General features: G+C 41.3%; 2 protein-coding genes across 3 annotated transcripts in view; one reads left to right on the forward strand and one right to left on the reverse strand.

Annotated features, from left to right (window-relative positions):
• Positions 1-10,210, reverse strand: part of fig4a (FIG4 phosphoinositide 5-phosphatase a) — a 93,457-nt gene extending 83,247 nt beyond the window's left edge. For both annotated transcript variants that reach the window (XM_056294318.1, XM_056294317.1), the window contains exons 1-3: positions 9,801-10,210; positions 7,577-7,675; positions 4,641-4,764 (exon numbers count right to left, since the gene is read on the reverse strand). In XM_056294318.1, the coding sequence (XP_056150293.1) occupies positions 4,641-4,764; positions 7,577-7,675; positions 9,801-9,863 (286 nt within the window). In that variant the 5' untranslated portion in view covers positions 9,864-10,210. The remainder of the gene's footprint in view (positions 1-4,640; positions 4,765-7,576; positions 7,676-9,800) is intronic.
• Positions 10,211-10,647: 437 nt separating this feature from the next.
• ak9 (adenylate kinase 9) overlaps positions 10,648-22,756 on the forward strand; it is a 32,586-nt gene continuing 20,477 nt past the window's right edge. The window contains exons 1-20 of the mRNA XM_056294160.1: positions 10,648-10,740; positions 12,331-12,394; positions 12,500-12,552; positions 12,644-12,740; positions 13,017-13,129; positions 13,326-13,499; positions 13,778-13,900; positions 14,278-14,352; positions 14,500-14,601; positions 14,894-15,033; positions 15,511-15,833; positions 16,872-16,993; positions 17,481-17,634; positions 17,852-17,951; positions 18,068-18,153; positions 18,474-18,668; positions 20,648-20,769; positions 21,116-21,319; positions 21,402-21,683; positions 22,396-22,514. Of these exons, the coding sequence (XP_056150135.1) occupies positions 10,648-10,740; positions 12,331-12,394; positions 12,500-12,552; positions 12,644-12,740; positions 13,017-13,129; positions 13,326-13,499; positions 13,778-13,900; positions 14,278-14,352; positions 14,500-14,601; positions 14,894-15,033; positions 15,511-15,833; positions 16,872-16,993; positions 17,481-17,634; positions 17,852-17,951; positions 18,068-18,153; positions 18,474-18,668; positions 20,648-20,769; positions 21,116-21,319; positions 21,402-21,683; positions 22,396-22,514 (2,741 nt within the window). The remainder of the gene's footprint in view (positions 10,741-12,330; positions 12,395-12,499; positions 12,553-12,643; positions 12,741-13,016; positions 13,130-13,325; positions 13,500-13,777; positions 13,901-14,277; positions 14,353-14,499; positions 14,602-14,893; positions 15,034-15,510; positions 15,834-16,871; positions 16,994-17,480; positions 17,635-17,851; positions 17,952-18,067; positions 18,154-18,473; positions 18,669-20,647; positions 20,770-21,115; positions 21,320-21,401; positions 21,684-22,395; positions 22,515-22,756) is intronic.

The following is a 22,756-nucleotide window of genomic DNA, read 5'->3' on the forward strand; positions in this document are numbered from 1 at the left end:
AGTCTATCATGATGTACATGTTGTTCAATGGAATCAAATGCATAAATCAACAATCTATACACATTGAAGGTCTCCAAAACCAAGTGCACAGACCGCTGGATTCACCATGTACAGGTGTGCAACTGAAGGCCAGACTAAAAACTGGATCTAAGATGATACGTTTGCTGTGTGGGTGACTCTAGTATCTGATGGATTTGCCAAATAACAAGCCTTTCCCCTGGTTCTAATTAAGGTTTTTTAAGGACATTAAGGCTTTGCATATCTAAGCTATAGCCTCGTTAGAGAGAGCACCGTGCCCTTTCAGCACCCAAGGACCCATTCAACACTTATTTGACTTAATACATTTTGACGAACAACACATTTTCTGATAGCTCATCCTGTTGCTGGCTGCCGGGGAGATGGGTTAGACTGACCCAGTTGCTAGATGAATGTGAATAAAAATATTCTCATATAACAATAATGATATATGTTATATAACTGTTGCTTCGTGTGCAGGGGTCCTTCAGATACATTGTAACACACATGGCCACCAGGACTCTTTTATTCAATGTGACAAAGTGTCTTTGCCAAATAAGGAGACGATGTTTTGGCCATTGAAGAAAAAGCATCTCATTTCACCATTTAAGCATAAAGCACCGAAGTTAGAATTTGTCCGTGTCAGTGTGACCTCCACATCTGGGGCTCAAGAGTGATATGAGCAAATTGTGTCATACTGTGAAACTTTCACTTGGCTATTATAACACATTTTAAATATTTCCTTCCTTCCCTTAATGCTCTTAAAGACTGCAATCTTTATTTGTCAGCATTCACTCATGTCTACGGTAGCAGGTAATGCTTGTGTGCAAACGCAACTGCATTACATACAAACAAACACACAGACACTCACCCCCCCCCCTCACTCACTCACTCACACACAGAGTTTATGATATGACAGTGATATGAATTGGAATAGTGGATATAATCTGAATAGGCAACAGCGTAAAATCTCACTGTGGCCTCGCTCGTCTGATGTTGTGGGCATGATGACAGCTCATTTGAATGTAGAACTCATTAAACACTGACTAAATTTGTATTTCAATCACTTTTACTGGAGTAGTGCCAATAATGATGAGATCACAGATTCATCAGCAGACTCCTGATCTTGTATCTTAATTCTGACTGGCATGACAGTGCTGTGTCATAAAAAAAACAAAACAAAAAAAACATGAATTCTTAACATAAGTGCTGCTGCCCTTAAATAACAAGCAGGAAAGGTATGGGGCATCCGGGTGGTGCAGCAGTCAATTCCGTTGCCTACCAACACAGGGATCATCAGTTCAAATCCCCATGGTACTTCTGGCTTGGTCAGGCATCCTTACAGTCAACATATCTGTGGGTGGGCAGCCAGATGTAGTATGTGTCCTGGTCGCTGCACTAGCACCTCCTCTAGTCGGCCGGGGCGCCTGTTCGGGGGAATAGCATGATCCTCCCACACGGTACGTCCCCCTGGTGAAACTCCTCACTGTCAGGTGAAAAGTAGCGGCTGGCAACTCCACATGTATCGGAGGAGGCATGTGGTAGTCTGCAGCCCTTCCTGGATCAGCAGAGGGGGTGGAGCAGTGACCGGGACAGCTCAGAAGAGTGAGGTAGTTGGCCAAGTACAAGGGGGAAAAAAATAAAATTAAAAAAACAAGCAGGAAAGGTTGCATATACTCACCTAAATTGTGAGTCGAGTTTGTAGGACAGTAAGTGGCAGCGGGACAATTGAACATCGAATTTAGCAAATATTTCTGTGCCACACTAATATTTTGACACCACATGAATCACCATGGTGCAGCCAAACTCAAGCAACCTGGCTCTTCAAGATGGCCGGTTTATCAATAGTCTTAATCATAAAACAATCTAAGTCATTGCTAATGAGATTCATTTCTGACAGTCAACTACAACAAACACGCTCCCAAGATGCACCTGCTTTGCCACACACAGGGTAGGTGGACAAAAGAATGAACACAACAGAATTTTCCTTCGAAGGTATCTTTGGCTCCCATAGCTAGGGCAAAATGACCACAGAGCAACAATAATGTCACGAGGTTCGTTCCACAAAAATAAAAAGGAGGGAAAAGGATGGTGGCGCATGAGAGAGAGAGGGGAAGAGATATGTTATCAAGTCCACCTTTTGACTTCAGCCATTTGTCATCTGTCTCTCTCTCTCTCTCGCTTTCTCTCTCTCTCTGTGACCTTGAGCTCAAGAGTCTGACATCTATGATTGATTTAAAATTATTTAAAAAGCCTCTCTGGAATCAATGTTCTAAAAATTGGCATTCCCCCCCTAGACTTCTCCCTTGAAAGTGAAATAAAATAAGGGACAAAAGAAAACAATTGGGAATTTCAATTTCAGGGTTTTTGTTCTTTCAGAAAGGATGACTTATTATAATGCTTTACAACTGGGCTCCTGGAGGACGTACCTGGTCCTGACAAAGGATGAAATAAGATGATGAGGGCAGATTGTCTTCCACAAAACATGTCAGGTCACGAGATAATATGGCACAAAAGTTAAGGAGAAGCCACAACACAAAGCATGGGACCACAGTAATTAGGTCCACCCTAAACTCAGCCACAATGAAGATCATCTCCTTTTTTCTGACACCAATCAACAGACTGAACATGGTTTGTCAAGCTTGTTCGTACAGAGCCAAGTAAGAAAGGGAGCATGTTAGAATCCCTGCACTTGACAGATTTAGGATAAGATTGGTGGTCTTTGTTAATAGTGACATAATGGTCCGTTAATTACTCTACTATGTATAGGTCATTTAAATCAATATATACACCGATCAGCCAAAAAATTAAAACCACTGACAGGTAAGTGAATAACATTGATTATCTCATTACAATGGCACCTGTCAAGGGGTTGGATATATTAGGCAGCAGGTAAACAGTCAGTTCTTGAAGTTGATGTGTTGGAAGCAGGAAAAATGGACAAGCATAAGGATCTGAGCGACTTTGACAAGGGCCAAATTGTGATGACTAGACGAATGGGTCAGAACATCTCCAAAATGGCAGGTCTTGTGGGGTGTTCCCGGTATGCAATGGTCAGTACCTACCAAAAGTGGCCCAAGGAAGGACAACTGCTGAGCCACCGACAGGGTCATGGTCACCCAAGGCTCAATGATGCACATGGGAAGTGAAGGCTAACCCGTCTGGTCCAATCCCACAGAAGAGCTACTGTAGCTCAAATTTCTGAAAAAGTTAATGCTGGCAATGATTGACAGGTATCAGAACACACATCTCAACTTCCTGTGCATGGGGCTGTGTAGCTGCAGACTGGTCAGAGTGCCCATGATGATCCCTGTACACCACCGAAAGCGCCTAGAATGGGCACATGGGCGTCAGAACTAGACCATGAAGTAATGGAAGAAGATGGCCTGGTCTGATGAATCGCGTTTTCTTTTACATCATGTAGATCGCCAGATGTGTTTACGTCATTTACATGGGGGAGAGATAGCACCAGGATGCACTATGGAAAGAAGGCAAGCCAGCGGAGGCAGTGTGATGCTCTGGGCAATGTTCTGCTGGGAAACCTTGGGTCCTGGCATGGCTGGATGTTACTTTGAAACGTGCCACCTTCCTAAACATTGTTGCAGACCAGGTACACCCCTTCATGGCAACGGTATTCCCTGATGGCCGTGGCCTCTTTCAGTAGGATAATGTGCCCTGCCACACTGCAAAAATTGTTCAGGAATGGTTTGAGGAACATGACAGAGTTCAAGGTGTTGCCCTAGCCTCCAAATTCCCCAGATTTCAATCCGATCGGGCATCTGTGGGATGTGCTGGAAAGACAAGTCCAATCCATGGAGGCCCCACCTCACAACTTACAGGATTTAAAGGATCTGCTGCTAATGTGATGGCACCAGATACCAAAGGACACCTTCAGAGGTCTTGTGGAGTCTGTGCTTCGAAGGGTCAGAGCTGTTCTGACAGTATGAGGGGGACCTACACAATATTGGGCAGGTGGTTTTGATGTTTTGGCTGATTGGTGTATGTATGCTGTGTATGTGTGTGTGTGTGTATATTTAAAACTTCCTTAAAAGAAACCCTTAACGGTAGGAAAAGTGCTCAACAAATAAGGAGCAAAATAATTCAGTGAGTCAAGTAAATTCTTCATGAGACAGTACAAGCCTTTTTAATGCCATAAGCAATCATCAGCTGTCAATAAAGCTATATGTATGTATGTATGTATGTATGTATGTATGTATGTATGTATGTATGTATGTATGTATGTATGTATGTATGTATGTATGTATACCTGTGTGTGTGTGTGTGTGTGTGTGTATATATATATGCATACACACACGTGTGTGTGTGTATTTATGTATGTATGTATGTACGTGTATGTGTATATATGTATATATATGTAATGTATATATAGATATAGACATATTGATATTTATATGTGTGTGTATGTGTGTATACACACACACACACACACACACACACACACACACACACACACAACATGACAGACTAACACACCTTGGAAAAGAAAAAGCTCAGATGATGATTCTACAAAATCCAAGTTCCTTTTCTTGCCCTGGTACAATAATCATTTTATCCAGACAAACAAGTAAGAGAATTCCCCGGAGGATGGATGGGCCCCTACTTACCCACAATGCCACAGGCTGAGAGAGCTCTGGACAGGCCGGATGAGCCCTTCTGGCCAATTTTGGTGCGGTTGCCCAGGTCCAGGCGCCCCAGCAACTCCCGGACCTCCTGCTGGCTGTATACATGCTACATGCCAACACACCAACACAGACATAAGACACATGTGCACACAAGGCTTGCTGTAGTTTGCAAGGAAGAATAACACAGCTATAAAACCATTATGGAAGGGGTAAGAATAGGTAAGTTGGGGTTTTTTCTTGACAGACAAACTTTGGACTAATAACTTACAAATGAGGACAAATGAAGCTTGAAGAAATAAAACCTTAAATCCTGTACATGAATCAGTACAAGACTAAAAATAATTTCCCCTCAAAATCAGCAAATTTTCTGCAACAGCATTTGCATTGATCTTCTTCAAGGCAAAGAAGACTAAAATAAATTAACTGCTATCCAAATCCTCTCTGCAAAATTGGAACAAATTAACAGCAATACCCCCATTTCTATTTGTCAGGTTTGATAATAATAAGCAAAACACAGTTTCAAACAGAAAATCTATGTGCCTGTGAGGCCTGTAAGGAGGGATCTTGTCAGGTTAATCTTCAATTGAGCTATGTGAAATCTAACAAGGCAAAATAAAGAAAATCTACTGTATCAAAATAATTTTTTTGTCCAATTCTGTGTATGAATTGTCTCGTTTTATCCATGAATATATACACATAGAATACGACAAACAACTACAAATTAGATTAAGGACTGGGGGAAGTGCAACCCTAAGTGGCCATTTTATTAATAGGTACACATATCTAGATCTTGGTAAGAGCCCTTTTAGCCTCTACAGCAGTATGATTTCTATGAATTCTACACGGCACGGATTCAAAAAGGTGCTGGAAACATCCCTTTGGGATTTTGGTCCATGCTAACTCGATAGCATCATGCAGTGCCAGCAGATTTTTCGGCCACACACTCATGCTGTGAACCCTCCATTTCACCTCATACCAAAGGTGCCGTATTGGACTGAGTTCTGGGGACTGTGCAGATCATTGGAGTACACTGAAGTCATGTTGGTGGATCCAGCTTGAGATGAGGTACACTTTGCAACATGGCACATTATCCTGCTGGAAGTAGCCACTGGAAAACAAGTAGACTGTGGCCATAAGGTGATGTACATTGTCAGCAACAATGCTCAGGTATGCTGTGGCAGTCAAATGATGCTCAGCATTATTAACTTCTTAAACATTCCCCACACCACCATCACCACCTGCCTCTGCCGTTGACAAAGGGCATGATGGATTCATGGATTCATACTGTTTACGCCAAATTCAGCCCTGCAATCTGTATGTCATAGCCGAAATCAAAATTCGGCAGTCCAGACAATGTTTTTCAAGTCTTCAATTGTCAAATTTCGGTGATCCCATACCCCCTGTATGCTCATCTTTCTGTTATTAGCTGACAAGCGAGAAGCCCAGTGTGGTCAACTGTTGTTGTAGCCCATTTGCTTCAAGGTTCCATGTGTTGTGCATTCAGAGATGCCCTTCTGCACGCTACTGTTGTAAAGAGCGGTTAATGGAGTATTTTAGGGTATTTTAGTTTTATTGGGACAGCATGGCTCAGGAGGTAGAGTGAGTCGTCTAGTAATCAGAAGGTCGCTGGTTCGATCCCCAGCTCCTGCGGAAAGCATGTCGAAGTGTCCTTGAGCAAGACACTGAACTCTTAATTGCTCCTGATGAGCAGGTTGGCACCTTGCATGGCAGCCTCCACTATTAGTGTATGAATGTGTGTGAATGTGAGGCATACACTGTAAAGCGCTTTGAGTGGTTGGTGGACTAGAAAAGTGCTATATAAATGCAGTCCATTTACAATTTATTTGTGGCCTTCCTGTCAGCTTGAATGAGTCTGGCCATCTCCTCTGACCTCTCTCATTAACTAGGTATTTTAGTCCAAAGAACTGATGTTCACTCAAAAGTTTTTTAGTTTTTCGCATCATTCTCTGTCAACTCTAGAAACTGTAGTGTGTGAAACTCCAAAGAGGTCAGCAGTTTCAGAGACGCATCTGACACAATCATTCAACAGTCAATGTCCTTAAGATCACACGTCCACCCAATTTAAATTTTTGGTTGAACAAGAACTAAACCTTCCGGACCATGTCTGCACTGAGTTGCAGCCACATGATTTGTTGTTTGGCTATTTGCATTAATGAGTAGGTGTGCCTAATAATGTGTCAACTGAGTGTAATTTTGTGTGATTCATGCATGTTTTTGGAAAGCTATACCTTTTAATGTATCTCAGTTTCTTCAGAATTTTACTTGTTCACATTACCCGTACTGTGCAATTAGGGTGATTCTCCAGTTAAGTGCAAAACTTTTAACCAATTCAAAATCTCAAAAGCTCCCTACTGTATTACATACTGTAAAGGAACCAAGCATCTGCTGATTTGAATTAAACTGTTGTCCTCGCATGGGAACCAAGAGAAAAACATAAAGATGAGGCAGCTTTTCCTGTTTCAAACTAAATCATCTCTATCTCTTGATCACATTCTAAAGCACCCACAGTGTTCATAAAATACTCTATCACGCACTTCTACAAAAGCGAATTAAAATGAAAATAAACACTGTTCCCCCTCTGGGTCTAATATCTGCAAGAATGGAGAGAGTTGGGTGATGGATGCTTTGTAATGGATAATTTATAATAACAAAGCCATCATAATCATAATCACCCACAATAAGAACAAACAAATCAACTCCTGGGTCATAAATCGTAATAATCAACAGCTAAGAAGAATAAGAGGTGTATTCAGTTCTCATCAGCTCAGCTGTCACCACTTGGGCTGGGGTGAAAGATTTTACAGTTTTCCCCAAGGCGTACTGTACTGTATTACATAAGGATATATACATGAATACTGTACTAAATGAAAGGGCATCTCAGTACACATGCCGCTTACCTTATCGTCAATTACCACCAGATCCCTGGGTTCTGTGCGGTCAATCTTCAGGACACGGTGTTTGGTCTGTGCCTGATTGCTGCCCACCAAAAAATACCTCTGGAAAGAAAGAGTAAAATCATAAAAGTGCTTTAGTGTATCCTATATCTGATGGAAAGATAGGGAGAAGAACATGCACAATATACAGGATGCCGAAGATAGCAATACAGTGGTCATTATTCTACATGGTTGATAACTTAGGCTGTTATATATTATATAAAGGGAACTTAGGCTGTTACATATTATATAAAGGGAACACAATGGTTAGTTTATCATTGTCATTAGCTTCCTCTCAGTGCTTGAGTAGGGAAAAAAGCTTGGCATATTAGCTAAATCTATTTTGAAATTATGCATCTCACATGGGCCATATTTTTCCAGGAACAATACACTGGCATAATGTGTACCCTATCATATGGACGTACTCCACAGTACATCTTGTCATCACAATATCTTCAGGTAATCTTTTTTTTCCCGTTAACGTGTGAGATTTTCTCTCCATTGTGAGGCACCCAGTCCTACCTGGGTGCCTCACAATGGAGAGTGTATCGCTACTCTATCAAATTATGACATATCATGGAGCAAGATCAAGTAATAATGTAAACATACTATATATTTGCACAGGAAATATAGTAGCTATTGTCCAGAGTACAACACACATCTATTTGATCACAAAGCTACATTCTACAATGTGCCTCATCAAGATGAGGCTTTCTCGGGTGTCTTTTTTTCCTCAAGTCATTATTTTTCTTGCCTTGGGGCACAAGATTTTCTAGACACAATGGGATGTCAAACAGGAAGACCTTGAATCGATACAGTCTGCAACCATCAGTCTAAGTCCATTTTGTCCTGTTCCATGAAATCAGATATCCCAAAGTACCCTCTTTTGCTCGGACTAGTTACACAATCTGGGTGTCCACTAGTCTATTACATACACTAATACTACCTCTACATTTCAATTTCATTTTATCTGTGTTTGGTCAGAGAGAAAATTAATTCAAATAAAGTAAAGACAAGTAATAAAGTATAGTCACATAAGACTTTTTTAGGAGAAAAAGGAAAATGGTACGATCCCTGATGATAAAGTGAAGCCGTATGATACATTCTTAATTAAATGTACACCTTTTTGCCATGCAGAATGGGACAAAGTGCTGCTCATATGAAACCTGGTAATATTTTGTATTAAGCTATTCTTTATTAATTCTCAAAGCTTGCCCCTTTGTTGAGAAAAGAACGTTATTGTTATATGTCTGAACTTTATACCTGGCACTAATCTTTTTTTACATTATATACTAATCTGTTGCAGAGCTAACCCTCTTCAGAAATTAGTGGGCTACACAAAGCCTTTAACAAGGCAACTTTTGCTTTATAAAATCAAATCCGTTATCACCTCCAGTTCTTCATCGCATTCTATCACATCCAACACAGTACTCAAGAGTAATGTGACGGGTGTTTTGTTCTGAAAACTTTGTAACAGACAAGGCTACGATCACTAATGGTAACACAATGACATATAATATAAATATAATATGTCAGGTAATAGCTGTTTGGTAAATACTAAAGGTTACTCCCACTATTTTGTTTGACACAGTCCTAAACATCAGACCTGACGATGATCTGTTTGTGGTGCTATGTGTTGATCTGTTGGAGAGTCGAGTCTTGGTCTCTTGCAAAAGTGATTGTGCAATGATCAGCAAACTATGTACTATTGTGCTGCCATCTGGTGTTTCCAGGTAAATACAGCTCTCTATGTTTTCCCACAGACTTTAGGATTAAAAAAAAACTTGACTGCATGCCGTTCTGACACCACTTATTATTCAATATAAACCACCACAATCCAGGTTTGCTTAACATTTCTCTCATTTTAAATTTAGAAATGCTTACATTGAACTCTGTGTTGTAATTTAGAAATATGCACCAGTGAACACTATGAGGGCAAAAATGCAAAAGTACAAAACGCAAAAACCATCATCCAAAAAGTAGGTAATATGAGTTTCATGGCTCTTGACGTTTCCTTGTCGTGTGAAAATGAGCCAAGAATGACCAGATATTATGGAGGCCAGAATGTTCAAGGTTTTAGATGTGTCCTTGTGTAACGTGTAAATTGTTTGCAGAAACACTAGATATCGTGGGGCCAGGAATACTGGACTTACAGTGATAGTAACAGTATGGAATCAGTGAGACTTACAGCCCTGGTTTCGTACAGAACCATCCTCTGGACACCGCTGATGACAGCCGCTGACTGAGGCATGATTATCACTTATTAAAACGTATCAAAATCCGAGAGAAACAAAAGACGAGCGGTGGCGACTGAAAACGGATATAATGTACATATCAAAGCGGACCGATGGGAGGAAACATAATAAGCAAAAGGTGCTAAAACCCGAATAATTAGCTTCGAGGTATCTCTTTTTTTTTTGCCCTTGGCTAAGCTTCTGTCAAAAATAGCTGTGTTACCTCAGCTGCTGCTGATCTTTTCTATTTGGATGAAAACTCCGATTGTGATCTTTTGACCATAACGGAAATAAAATATGGTGCCACTATGTAAAAGTTGATTAGGTCTAAGGAAAATAGCATGCAGCTTTTGCCAAGCGTTTGTTTCGGTCAGGTGACTGTCATCCTCACGTCAGCTGATACGGAAAGTCGCGAAGTTCAAAAGCTCCGGCGAAACGAAAAAACGATTGCCAATGTTTGACTTAAACGCTACGGTTCGGAATAGAAGAGTAATCGGTGGCATGAGAAGACAGCTTGTTTTTATCTAATGTAATAAATATCTACACACAAACAACAAATTTTATTCGACATATTAAAGACACGAAATCGCGGAATACAGCACTTCGTTTGATGGTTGCCATGGTTACCAATTGAGCGGGGTTAGCGAAACAAATACACACAAACGCAGGTTTGCTAACCGTTTAAACAAGTAACGTTAAGGATTTTATGAAGGTAATGTCTCAGTAACGTTGACGTTATTTCGTCTTAACTAACGCTAAAACAGTTTGTGAAGATAACACATAACACCCCAGCAACGAGATATGCACACTTTTGTGGACAACATTTTAGAAGATGACGCAGAGAGATCGATTCTTCGTGCTAAACCAGCTTGCTTCATTATTGTTGGCAAGCCGGTAATAAGACTTTACTATTACTACTGTATCTACTATATCTACTATACTATACTATACTATACTATACTATACTAGATGTTACCAAACTTTTGTTTGTTTGTACTGTACTATCCTGTGTTGTTATATTATGTTTTAACATACTATACACTATCCTCATGAAGTTAGCTGACACGCTACAGCAATAATATGCACCGCTGATAAATCAATGGAGTAAATTGATTACATATTCTTCATTCAGTATTATTTGTAGCAATCCTTAAAAAAGAGTTGCTTAAATTGAACATAGATAATGAAAAGGTGTCAGTGGTGAAATATATTACAGGGCCAAAAGTATGTGGGCACCGGCTATTTCAGCCACATCCATTGCTAACAGGTGCATAAACTCAAGCATACAGTCATGCAGTCTCTATAGATAAACATTGGCACTAGAATGGGTCATACAGAAGAGCTCAGTGACTTTCAACATGGCACTGTCATAGGATGCCACCTTTCCAACAAGTCAGTTGGTCAAATTTCTGCCCTGCTAGATCTGCCTGGTCAACTACACAGTCTGTTGGTGTGAAGTGGAAACGTCTCGGAGCAACAACAGCTCAGCCATGAAGCAGTAGGACACACAAGCTCACACAAGCGCTCTTGATCTGGGCTAGGCCCCTTGGTTCCATTGAAGTGAAATCTTAATGCTACAGCATACAGTGACAGTCTACAGAATTGTGTGCTTCCAACTTTGTGGCAACAGTTTGGGGAAGGCCCTGTCCTGTTTCAACATGATAGTTCCCCTGTGCACAAAGCAAGCTCCATAAAGACATGTTTGGTTTGCTGAGTTTGGTGTGGAGGAACTTGACTGGCCTGCACAGAGCCTTGACCTCAACTCCATTCAACATCTTTGGGATGAACTGGAATGCTGGCTGTGAGCAAGGCCTTCTCCCCAACATCAGTACCTGACTTCACTGATGCTCTTGTGGCTGAATGTGAGCGAATCCCTGCAGCCATGTCACAAAATCTAGTGGAAAGCCTTCCCAGAAGACTGGACACTGTTACAGCAGCAAAAGGGGGACCAACTCAATATTAATGCCCATGGTTTTGGAATGAGATGTTCAACAAGCACGTATGGGTGTGATGTTTGGGTGTCCACATACCTTTGGTCACCTAGTGTACTTAATCACCATGTAATATCTGTTTAAGATAAAAAAAAAGAAGTCAAGCTGGCATTGAGATGTTTTTCCAACATATGACCTAATCTCTTTATAGTTTCTGTTTGGCTGGATTGTGGGCTGTTTTGAAGCTGAGATATTTGTGGAGTGAGATTCAGAGCCATATTTGTTGAGTTCTGGGCACAGCAGGGCTTTGTAGGCACAGGAATTTGGGTTTCCTTTTTTTCTTGTATATTTGATAAAAACACAGTGTACTTTAGTACACTGTAGCATATTATACTATACTACATCACTGCATGCCATACCACAACATACCATACAGTATCCCTCTCACACACAAGCCTAATCTGTACAATCACTCAGTAATATCAATAATATAGTTATACCATACCATTTTAGCTTTGAGGTGTTGGGTGACTCACTGGTTTCTTTGTGACAGGGTGTCGGCAAATCCACTCTAGCAAAAAAACTAGCAGAGTCCTGGATGTGTGTATTAATTGATGGCAAGTACATTTATTATCCTATCTTCTCATATTTTCATATCAGCATAGTGTCATAGTTTAGAAATCTACATTATAAACATTTTCTCCTCATATCTGATGCTTTAGACACAGAATTACTCAACACAAACATCAAGGAACAAACAAAAGAAGGCACAGAGGTAAGTGTGATTTAATGCAAACAAATGTTGTTTTTTCTTCCCCTGTAAATTGTCATGTAAGGACTTGAGTTTTGTGGTCACACCATTTCAGCTCTTGGATATTTTGGCTGAGGGGAAAAGTATTCCAGAAGAGGTAGTGTGCCAGCTGATTGCTGCTAGGCTCAAGTCACCAGATATTGAGCACTATGGTAAATTAATGACATCATTCAAGCCGACTTTAACATAAGGCGTCCAATTATTTATGGGTACTTTTTAATGGCATTAAATTTCCCAGCTGTAAAGCTTGGGGCACTTAATGAATTTTAGTAGTGTGGATGCATCATTTGACTAGCAGTGATAACACTGTTGGTAATATAACACCATGGTACTGTAGTTTTTTTCAGCACTGAGCTGTAATTATTCAGACAACAGTGTGAGAACTCTGCTATCGCTTGGATATGATGCTGCTGTGTTTTTTGGTACAGGCTATGTGCTGAGCTGCTTGCCCTTCATGTCAGAAGAGTGTCTAAAGATTCATGAGCAGATTGAACTGATAAAACACCTCAAGCTAACACCTGATTTCATCATCAACATCAAGGTTAATCTAAACTTGCATATTGTGTACATTTTGTATGGTTTTGCAAAGGAATAGATTCACTTTTTTATTTTTCTTGTCATAAAAGTTTTGGTTATCACCACTGCACTGGCAATGTTTTCCCTTTGTCCATACTGAATGCTCACTAATAGGTTGTGAACAGGTTAATGGTGTAAGAATTTCTATCTTCTTTTACTAGTGTCCAGACATGGACTTGATCCACAGGTTATCGGGTCTCAGGCAGCATCCGGAGACAGGCAGGGTGTTCTTTGAGGAACAATGGAACCCTGAGAAGGTGAACATCAATAAGGAGAGAGAGGGCAAAGAGGAGGATGATCTGGTGAAGGATGATGACCACGATGAAGCTGAGCAGGTACAGCCTTACAGAAAACCTTGAGCCATTGGGTGCAACCTTATGTTTCTTAAGTTTTAGAATTATTCTTTTTTTTTTAAAACAATAACAGCTGAACTTACTTTTTGTATGTTACACATCCCTTAGCAGAACTGCTGTTGGTGTTACTTACTGCAAACATTCCAAATGATGGGATGGCCACCTAGTAGTGACACTGACATTTTTCACTCCTTCTTAGACCACATGGCGGAAATCTTTCATAATTATATGATGCTGTTTATTTATGCTGGGGAAAGCAGGTAAAGGAAAAGGAGCACCCATGGGACCTTGTAGATCAGATGGTATGGACGCCAGAGAATACTGCCGAAAACTCCTCTATCAGGATTGGCATGTACAAGGACACCATGCTCAGGCCCCTGGAGGTGAGTCCCAGGAGCAAACACAGGTACTAAATGGTTCAGGCATTCTTTTAGAAAATAAATTTCGTCAACAACAGATTCAGCTGAAATGAATGTACAGTATGACATCAATGATGGCCATGGCTGGGTCCGTTCTGTTTTGCCGAACACTTCCTTAGTTAATCAGGTTAATTTTTCAATCTATTCTAATAAAAAAAGGGGGAAAAAAAGCTTTCCCATCAAAAAAAAAAAAAAAAAACTTTGGTCCCGGGATTAAAGAAAAAAAACGAAACAAAACAAAGTTTTAAGCACAGTTAGATCTAGGAGCAGGTTAGTTTCAAATAGCAGCTTTTGGACAGTGCTTAGATCATTTATTGATAACATCACTGATATTTTCTCAGGACTACATGTCTGACCACGACCCCTTCTACTTGTTTGAGCTGGATGGAAACATTACACCTGAGGACCTGCACTTGGTACGACTTATCACAGAGAGATCTTGCTTAACATGATGGCTGCAAGCAATAACTACCCAGCACGCATTAAGATTTGTCTCAGTGCATGCCTGGAAATATTTTCATTCTATGAGATTAATTTAAATGTGTTGTTTGCCTTGGCCCCAGTCTGTTATATCCCGCCTGGAATCCATGGCAGTGAAGCGTGCTTCTGTTCCTGTTCTTTTACACAGCCATGATGAGGAAGAATTGCCAGATGAGACTGACACGGTTTGTTATCACCTTAAGTTTCCCAGTAGTCAATATAAATCAGAGTATTACTTTAAAAACACATAATTGGTTCTGTGAATGCACTGTAACTAGTGTAAAATTGAATAGCTGCAAGACAGCAATAGTTAAATAAAGAGGACTTGCTAATGGATAAACTGTTGGTTTTTAAATGATGTATTTTCAGCGATTTATCTGAATATATATAAATTACTCTTCACCTACCCTCACCCACTCTAGAAATCTGATACTTTAGACCTGAAGTCGACTAATCCCATGCTCATCTGTTTTCCAGCAGTACCTCCTGAGAATTGTATCCTCCTCTAAAACAGTGGCTCCTGGCTTTAGGTGGAGAAGGAGTCGCTGGGGTATGACCTGCCCTGTAGCACTGAAGGAAGGGAAGATCATTCAAGGCAAGGCCAAATTCTGTGTGGGGTGAGTGGTTAGAGGGTCCATCCAAGACAGTAGATTGACTTTTTCCTTAAACAGTAATTTACACATGCGTATTTTTTAGGATTAAAAAAGTTGCCTATTTGGAAACAGGCTGGGGGAAAAAAGAAGCCTCTATTATAAATTCTTTCAGTCAAACAGTTTGTGAAAATTCAGACTAGCAGATAGGATGTGCCTTTTAATGTTTGGATATTAGAATAAAAATCTCTCTGTATGTTTTTAACTTGCTGTGCTAAGACAATGAAAAGGTTAAGTCTCAGCTGATTGTCCACATTAGACAAGTCAGTATGTGGCTTCAATTTCCTAATGAAGGCTATTTCATAGTGGAGTAATAGAGAACTACCAAGGTACTTTTTTTATTTTATGCAACAGCTATCAACCATGCAGAGCTGAATCAGACCTACCCATTTTATAATTAAAAATTTCGGAAACAAACCGATCTCCACATCATCTCTCAAACAGGTTTCAGGACAAGCTATACATCCTTTCATCTCAGGAAGCTTATCAGAAGTTTGTTAAGAACCCTCGACATTACCTGCTTCCTCCGATGCCAAGGTCTCCGTGTAAGGTGTCCATCATTGGACCCCAAAGAGCAGGGAAGAGCACCCTATGTGGTCTTCTAGCACAACATTATGGAGCACTGGTGCTTGATGTAGAGGTGTTAGTGCAGCCAGTCTTGACCAAGCTGGAACAAGAAAGGCTAGACAAAATCAAAGAAGACACCATTAAGATTGCCATAGAGGAGGTCAAGATGAAGATGGCCATGGATGACACACAAGATGTGGGTGAGTTGAACTGGGTGAGACTAATGGCTGTTTGGGTATACTGTTAATCTGTCACTCAATTCACTATCACCAGTCCCTTACAACTATTTTCTTGAGTAAATGCAAAGAGACTTCAGACCAAATGTTGTTAAGTATAGCTCTTGGCTAACATTGCTAGCTCTCTTTGCAGTCCCCTGCTCTCAGTTTAGTGCTCAAATGTCTTATTTCACACATCCTACACAACTCCTGCAAATTCTCCGTGATGTATACTATGACACACGATTGAAAACGCTGTGTATGTGTGAGTTTAGCAATTTGCCTTGGACTGACATTATTTTTTTCCATTACTGTCAAGTTGATTCAACAACTCTCCAGTCAATAATATGTTGTTGTTGTTGTTGTTATTTTTAAATTAATCTTGAGTTATTTCATCTTATTAGTTGCAAACAACAATGTGGAAGGGGGTGTCCCTACAGACTCAATTGGCCGTGTCTGTGGGTGGGAAGCCGGATGTGGGTATATGTCCTGGTCGCTGCACTAGCGCCTCCTCTGTTCAGGGGGGAGGGGGAACTGGGGGGAATAGCATGATCCTCCCACATGCTACGTCCCCCAGACGAAACTCCTCACTATCAGGTGAAAGGAAGTGGCTGGTGACGCCACATGTATCGAAGGAGGCATGTGGTAGTCTGCAGTCCTCCCCGGATCAGCAGAGGGGGTGGAGCAGTGACCGGGATGGCTTGGAAGAGTGGGGTAATTGGCCGGATACAATTGGGGAGAAAAAGAGGGAAAAGTAAAAAAACAAAACAAAAAAAAACAACAATAATGTGGAAGGTGTGATCTAGTATTTTCATACTTGTATACATACCCACAAATCAATGGCCTTTTTATATCTTTTTCATACACATTAAGGATTGTATTTTTGGAGTGAATGAGGTGTTCTCCCAGATACTCAGTAGATGATAGCAGCCTGTTGAAGATATATTGCATGCAGAAGATTCTGTAATATTTTTCCACTGGTGGAACAGTTGGCAGTGTTCGTATGCTTTCTACTGTTTTAAGTGACAGAGGATCATCCAGAGGTGAAGGCCAAGGTATTTTCTGCACTGTCAGAGGCAAGGAAAGTAAGCACCGCACCTTCTCCTTACCTGTATGCTGAGGTGTTGGAGAAGCGTATAAAAGAGGTATGGTGGCAATCTGAACCATACCAGCTTCATTTACAAACTTTACAAATGCCTACAGACAGTAGACAGCCAATTCATACTCATGGAAGTACGCTGATATTGTTCTGAATAGTACTGAGTGAAGAGCTGGCAAGTGTGAGTACCAAATATTATTTTCTATAGCTGGGATAAGGTTTATGAAAAATCCCATCTTATTCTGTAAACTGTTGCTTTTTTTAATCAATGTAAGGACAATTTCTGTGATAATTAATTCATGTGAAGGTGTACATTAAGGAAGTAGATATAAATATGTATACCAACAGCTAATCACAAAAATAATCTTATCTGGGATATGGGCTAGTATGCTTGCACTGTACTGTAAACATACTTGGTGACAGTCTGAGGCTTCCTTTAAATTGAAAATACAGGTACTTTTTCTGTAATACATTTGTGTTGCTGGAAGACTTGAGGCTCAGCAAGAAATGTTGCTAACTTGTTGCTATTACAGATTATAGAGGCTGATGGAGATGCGGAACTGAGAACTGGATGGGTGCTTGACAATTTCCCAAAGAACTACTATCAACTGGCTGCCATGCAGCAAGCTAGCAGTGACATCTTGCCGGATGTCTTATTCTGCCTCAAAGATAGTGATGGCAGTGAAGGTAAGAGAAGCTGAAACAAAGGACCACATAGTCATCAAAGTAATCAAGAAATTCCTGAATTTGTTGTGTAATCTTTTTTTACAATGGGAGCTCCTCCAGAAACTGTGCCTTATTCTTAAATCCACTGCCTATTATAATAGGCAAGGGTATAATAATTATTATACCCTTGTCAGTTATACCCTTGTCAGTATTCATTTAAGTTGGACTTTGATCACAGGTAGGACATTACTGAAGAGAATCTATGAGATGAACAAGGCATCCGTGGATGCGGCGATGAAGACGAGACTGCAGCAGAAACAGTCCGAGGTGTCTTTGCTGTGAGTGAAGACAAAATAGCACTGCCAGATCTGAAGGGGTACCAAACTAAACTGTATTGTTATGGAGCCAGTTTCTGCATTGTTTCTATTTTCTGCCTCATTGCCCTCCATTCTAGAAGTCACAAGGAGCAGGACACAAAGGTAGAGGCTGAGCCTGCAGAACCCAAGGCTAATCTTGAGACAGAAGCAGAAGAAACTGATGGTATTTGTGTTGTCACTCTGCCAGTCATCAAATAATCAATCTAAGATGCTGTTGTCTCCCTAACCCTGGAGGGCAGGATCAGTATGTCTTGATCTCCCATAACTGTTACAGCGGTTCCTTTTTTTTTTTAGAATTCCAGGACACATCTGCTAAAGACAATAGTCAACATTCTGTCATAATCCCAAAACAAGGCAAGACTTGATTTCTGTTTTGTAAACAATTTGATTTTCGGTATTTTAAGTATACGAAATTCCTCTGACATTGTATTATTTCTCTCACATGTGACACCCCCTCTCGTATTTCCATCTTTGTCACATAAGATGTGGTTCTACCTGATGAGTGGGAGCTAGGCTATCCAGATGGCCCAGAGATGAACAATTATAAAGTACAGCTTAAAGACTTTATGACAGAATGGCATTTCATGAAGCCATATATAACTGGCAGCCACTCAGTGCTGGAAATTGGAGGCAAGAGCCCTGAGGACTTGGTTGAGGAGATGGTCCACCAGATGGATGGTGAGTGTAACTGAACTTGTGCATTTGTGCGTGAGTGTGTAGGTGTGTGCGTGTACGTGTACGTGTGTGTCTCTATGCGTGTGCCTGGGCCATGTGTAGTGCGTGTGTGTTTGTGATTGTGTATGCAGTGTTGCCTGTTCACAGTTATTCCTGTATACATTTACACTGTATCATGTCACAGGTGAGTGTTTTCCTAAGCTTGCATTTTAGGTTGACCAATAAAAATGTTGCTTTTATACACACAATAAAAAAAAAGAACTGAAGTCCAAATGTTTTAACTACACAAAGATAAACTGAAAGATCCAACATGTGCTGTTGGTTATCTCTGCCAGGTGGTAGCCTGGAGGGGATCAAGCGTTTAGTCGTGTGTGTGCGTGCGTGTGTGTGTGTGTGTGTGTGTGTGTGTGTGTGTGTGTGTGTGTCCCCGCAGCAAATCTCGCAAACTACTGGACCTGTCAGCCTAATATTTTTTGTGCACAGTTATAACTGTATGATCAAGAACCTCTCATGGTTACAGTGATTCAAAACCTTTGAAAAACATTTGTTCTCGTTACCGCCACTCCTTCTCCTCATTCACTCTCTAGCTTGCTCAATCACCACTGTGCTCGCTCTCTGTCTGTCTGTCTGTTGTCTGAAGCCAGAACGCAGTTTTACTAGACTGCGACCAAAACGGTTGCATAGCAAATATTTTCTTTTTGGAAAGTGCAAGATTCCGCCTTTATTTGATAAAAATAGTGAAACAGGAAAGGCAGGGGAAAGGGCGTCAGGGTGGCCTATTCCGTTGCCTACCAACATGGGGATCGGCGGTTCGAATCCCCATGTTATACCGACGGGTTGGTCGGGCGTCCCTACAGACACAATTGGCTGTGTCTGCGGGTGGGAAGCCAGATGTGGGTATGTGTCCTGGTCTCTGCACTAGCGCCTCCTCTGGTCGGTTGGGCCGCCTGTTCAGGGGGGAGGGGGAACTAGGGAGAATAGCGTGATCCTCCAACACGCTATGTCCCCCTGGCGAAACTCCTCACTGTCAGGTGAAAAGAAGCATCCGGCCACAATGTAAAGTCACATGTATCGGAGGAGGCATGTGGTAGTCTGCAGCCCTCCCCGGACCAGCAGAGGGGGTGGAGCAATGACTGGGATGGCTTGGAAGAGTGGGGTAATTGACCAGATACAATTGGGAGAAAAGGGGGAGGGGGTAAAAAAAAGGAAAGGCAGGGGATGACATGCAGCAAAGGGCCTGGACCAGATTCGAACCCAGGCTGCTGTGGTAAGGACTCAGCCTTATATGTGGTACACACTCTACCAGGTAAGCCGCCAGGACCCCCTTAGGTAGATTTGTTTTAGCTTGAGCGCTGTATATTAAAAGTTTTTCAATTGACTTGGGCGCTGTGCAGAAGTCTTATAATGGCAGGAAAACCCCTGGTTTTTCTGTCCGTGTGTGTGTATCTGTCTGATGCTAATCTCACATAATACTGGGTCTGTCAGCCTAATAATTTTTGTGCATAGTTATGACTGTATGATCAAGGACCTCTCATGGTTGTGGTGATTCAGAACCTTTGAACCATCTGCTTTTTACCTCAGTCTAGTACTAACTCCTCAACTGGTTTTTCACCTATAAGTCCAAGCACCAGAAGAGAGATACACAGGCAGTGCCTGCGTATTTTCTCTTCTCCCAGTAGGTGAAAAAATGGGTGGTTTGTCACCAAGTTCAATCACCAGAGGAGGGGAGATATGTCTGGTGGAGATCTGCACTCTATTGAGAGCACTCTTCTAGTTGGATATAAAACTGGTTGAACTGAGTTAGATAATCTTGAGGCAACTGTAAACAAAGCAAAGGCCAAGTTTGATGTAAAACTTCCAATCCTATATCTTATTTAACTGATAAAAATGCATGGTAATTCTTCCATTAAAATCATTTCAGATGTTACTCGGCAAAAAACAAACATCTCACCCAAACTTAGGTTTGTATGTGTCTTCTTCAGAGCCATTCAAATATGTGTCCTGGGAGCTGTCAGAGATGGACATCAATGAGGAGGAAGAAGATGCTCAGGCCCTTGCAGAGCTGGATAAAGCAGAGGAGGTGGAGGAAGAAAGCGAGAATGAAGTCAGTCTAAAGAAAAGTGACCCCTTCACCCCTATCCCCCTAGTCCAAACGTTAAACTCCCTGTTCTCTGCACCTGTGTAATAATTGGAATCTCATGGGTCAAAACCGGCAATCTCTATATCTTTATTTCATCCTCATACAGTCATTAAAGTTTTTAATTTGTATAATTTTACATTTACATTATCCCTACAGCTTCCTTTGGCACATATATATGTTCCCTTAAGACTACGTTTGCAGTCTTTTGATCTTTGTCACTCTTCGGTTTTTATCTTGGTAATCATCTGGTGTACAGTGTATAACTTTTCTGCTAATGGCGGTGCTTACCTCTTTCATACCACAACATTAGGAAGACACTAAAGCAACGAGATTATTGGGGGATACCCATCACTTCTGCCCAGTGGCCCTTAAAGACAATGAAGTTCTTTGGCCTTGTACAGACAAAATCGCTGCAAAATATCGTGAAAAGACCTACTACTTCTCCAGCTCAAAGGCCAGAGACAGTTTCCTTCAAACCCCAGCAGCATTTGTTGCACAGACTGAGCCTCTGAAGGTACAGTATAGGCTCATAGGGTAAAAAAGCAAAAGACAGGAAAATAAAGACCTAATGTGTTCTGTGTTTGCTTACATCCCAGCCCCCTGCACTGCGGGTCTTTGTAATTGGTACCAGAGGATCTGGAAAAACCACTCATGGAGAGTGGCTAGCCAAGCAGCTGGGAATCTTCCACATACAGTTCAGGGAGCGACTCCAAGAGCTCATCCTGGCCAAAACACAGAGACGTGTGCTTTATGCTGACGAGATGGAGTACCAGGAGGAGCCCTCTGAGGACTTAAAGGCCTTAATGAAGGAAGCCAAATTGGGGAGTGAGCAAGAGGAAGAAGACTCCCCTGGCAATGCACCTGACATGGAAATTGAGGTAGACTATCATAGGCATCTAATAATGTGGGCCAGGGATATTTCTCATCTTCAGCACTCCTGTGTTTAGGACTGTAATAAGATATATACTGTAATAATAATAATAATCATAATTATATATGTACTTTCTTCTTCTTTCTTTCTCTTTTTTTCCCTTATATATATGTAACCCACTGGTGCTGGAGCCTCTCTACACACCCTGGGACTCTGCGTTGTGTTTCTTTGTGTGTAGTGGGGTATTGTGCGGAGAGATGAAAGCACCTGACACAGGGGTTCTGAATTGTGGTTGAGACCGGGTGGCATTTTATTTACTCACAACAGCTGCTGGTTCATAACCTTACAAGGCAATCAAACAAACTAAGGCCAGATGGTGTCCCACGCGGGACACATATCAGAATACAGTGTCCTGTAAGGGGCAAACAGCGACACTTGCTGAACTCTCCAGGGAATAGACAGCGCAGTATTGACCTTCAGTGGCCCACCCAGGCTACTGCCCTACATATACTTTCCTCCTCTTTCTTTCTCTTTTTTTAATTTCTTTCTTTTCTGTAAAGTCCCTTGAGGCAAATTTGTAGTTTGTGATATTGGGCTATACAAATAAAATTGACTTGACCTTCTTGGGATGTATTTTGCCTGCTTGTGTGTGTGTGTGTGTGTGTGTGTGTGTGTGTGTGTGTGTGTGTGTGTGTGTTTTGGTACATCTTTAATTACAGGAAGTAACACTGACTGATGATGAGGAGGCCATCAAGGCTTACCTGTCCCATGGAGATTCACTGCCTTCAGAGATCCTGGATATGGTGCTGGCACCGTTTTGGGAACAAGAACCATTCAAGTGCTTACACACACACACACACACACACACACACACACACACACACACACACACATGTTTGTGAAGACCCTAATTGACTACATTAATTTCCTGGCCCCTAAGCCTAACATTAACCATCAGAGCTAAATGCCTAACCTTAACCTTTACCTTAACCTAAATCTAATGTTAACCCTAAATCCAAATCTTAACCCTAAAATAGCCCTTGAAGAAGTTAGGACCAGCTAAATGATCCTCACTTAGTA

Source organism: Lampris incognitus, chromosome 15 (assembly GCF_029633865.1).
Source record: "Lampris incognitus isolate fLamInc1 chromosome 15, fLamInc1.hap2, whole genome shotgun sequence".
In the NCBI taxonomy this organism is placed as follows: domain Eukaryota; kingdom Metazoa; phylum Chordata; class Actinopteri; order Lampriformes; family Lampridae; genus Lampris; species Lampris incognitus.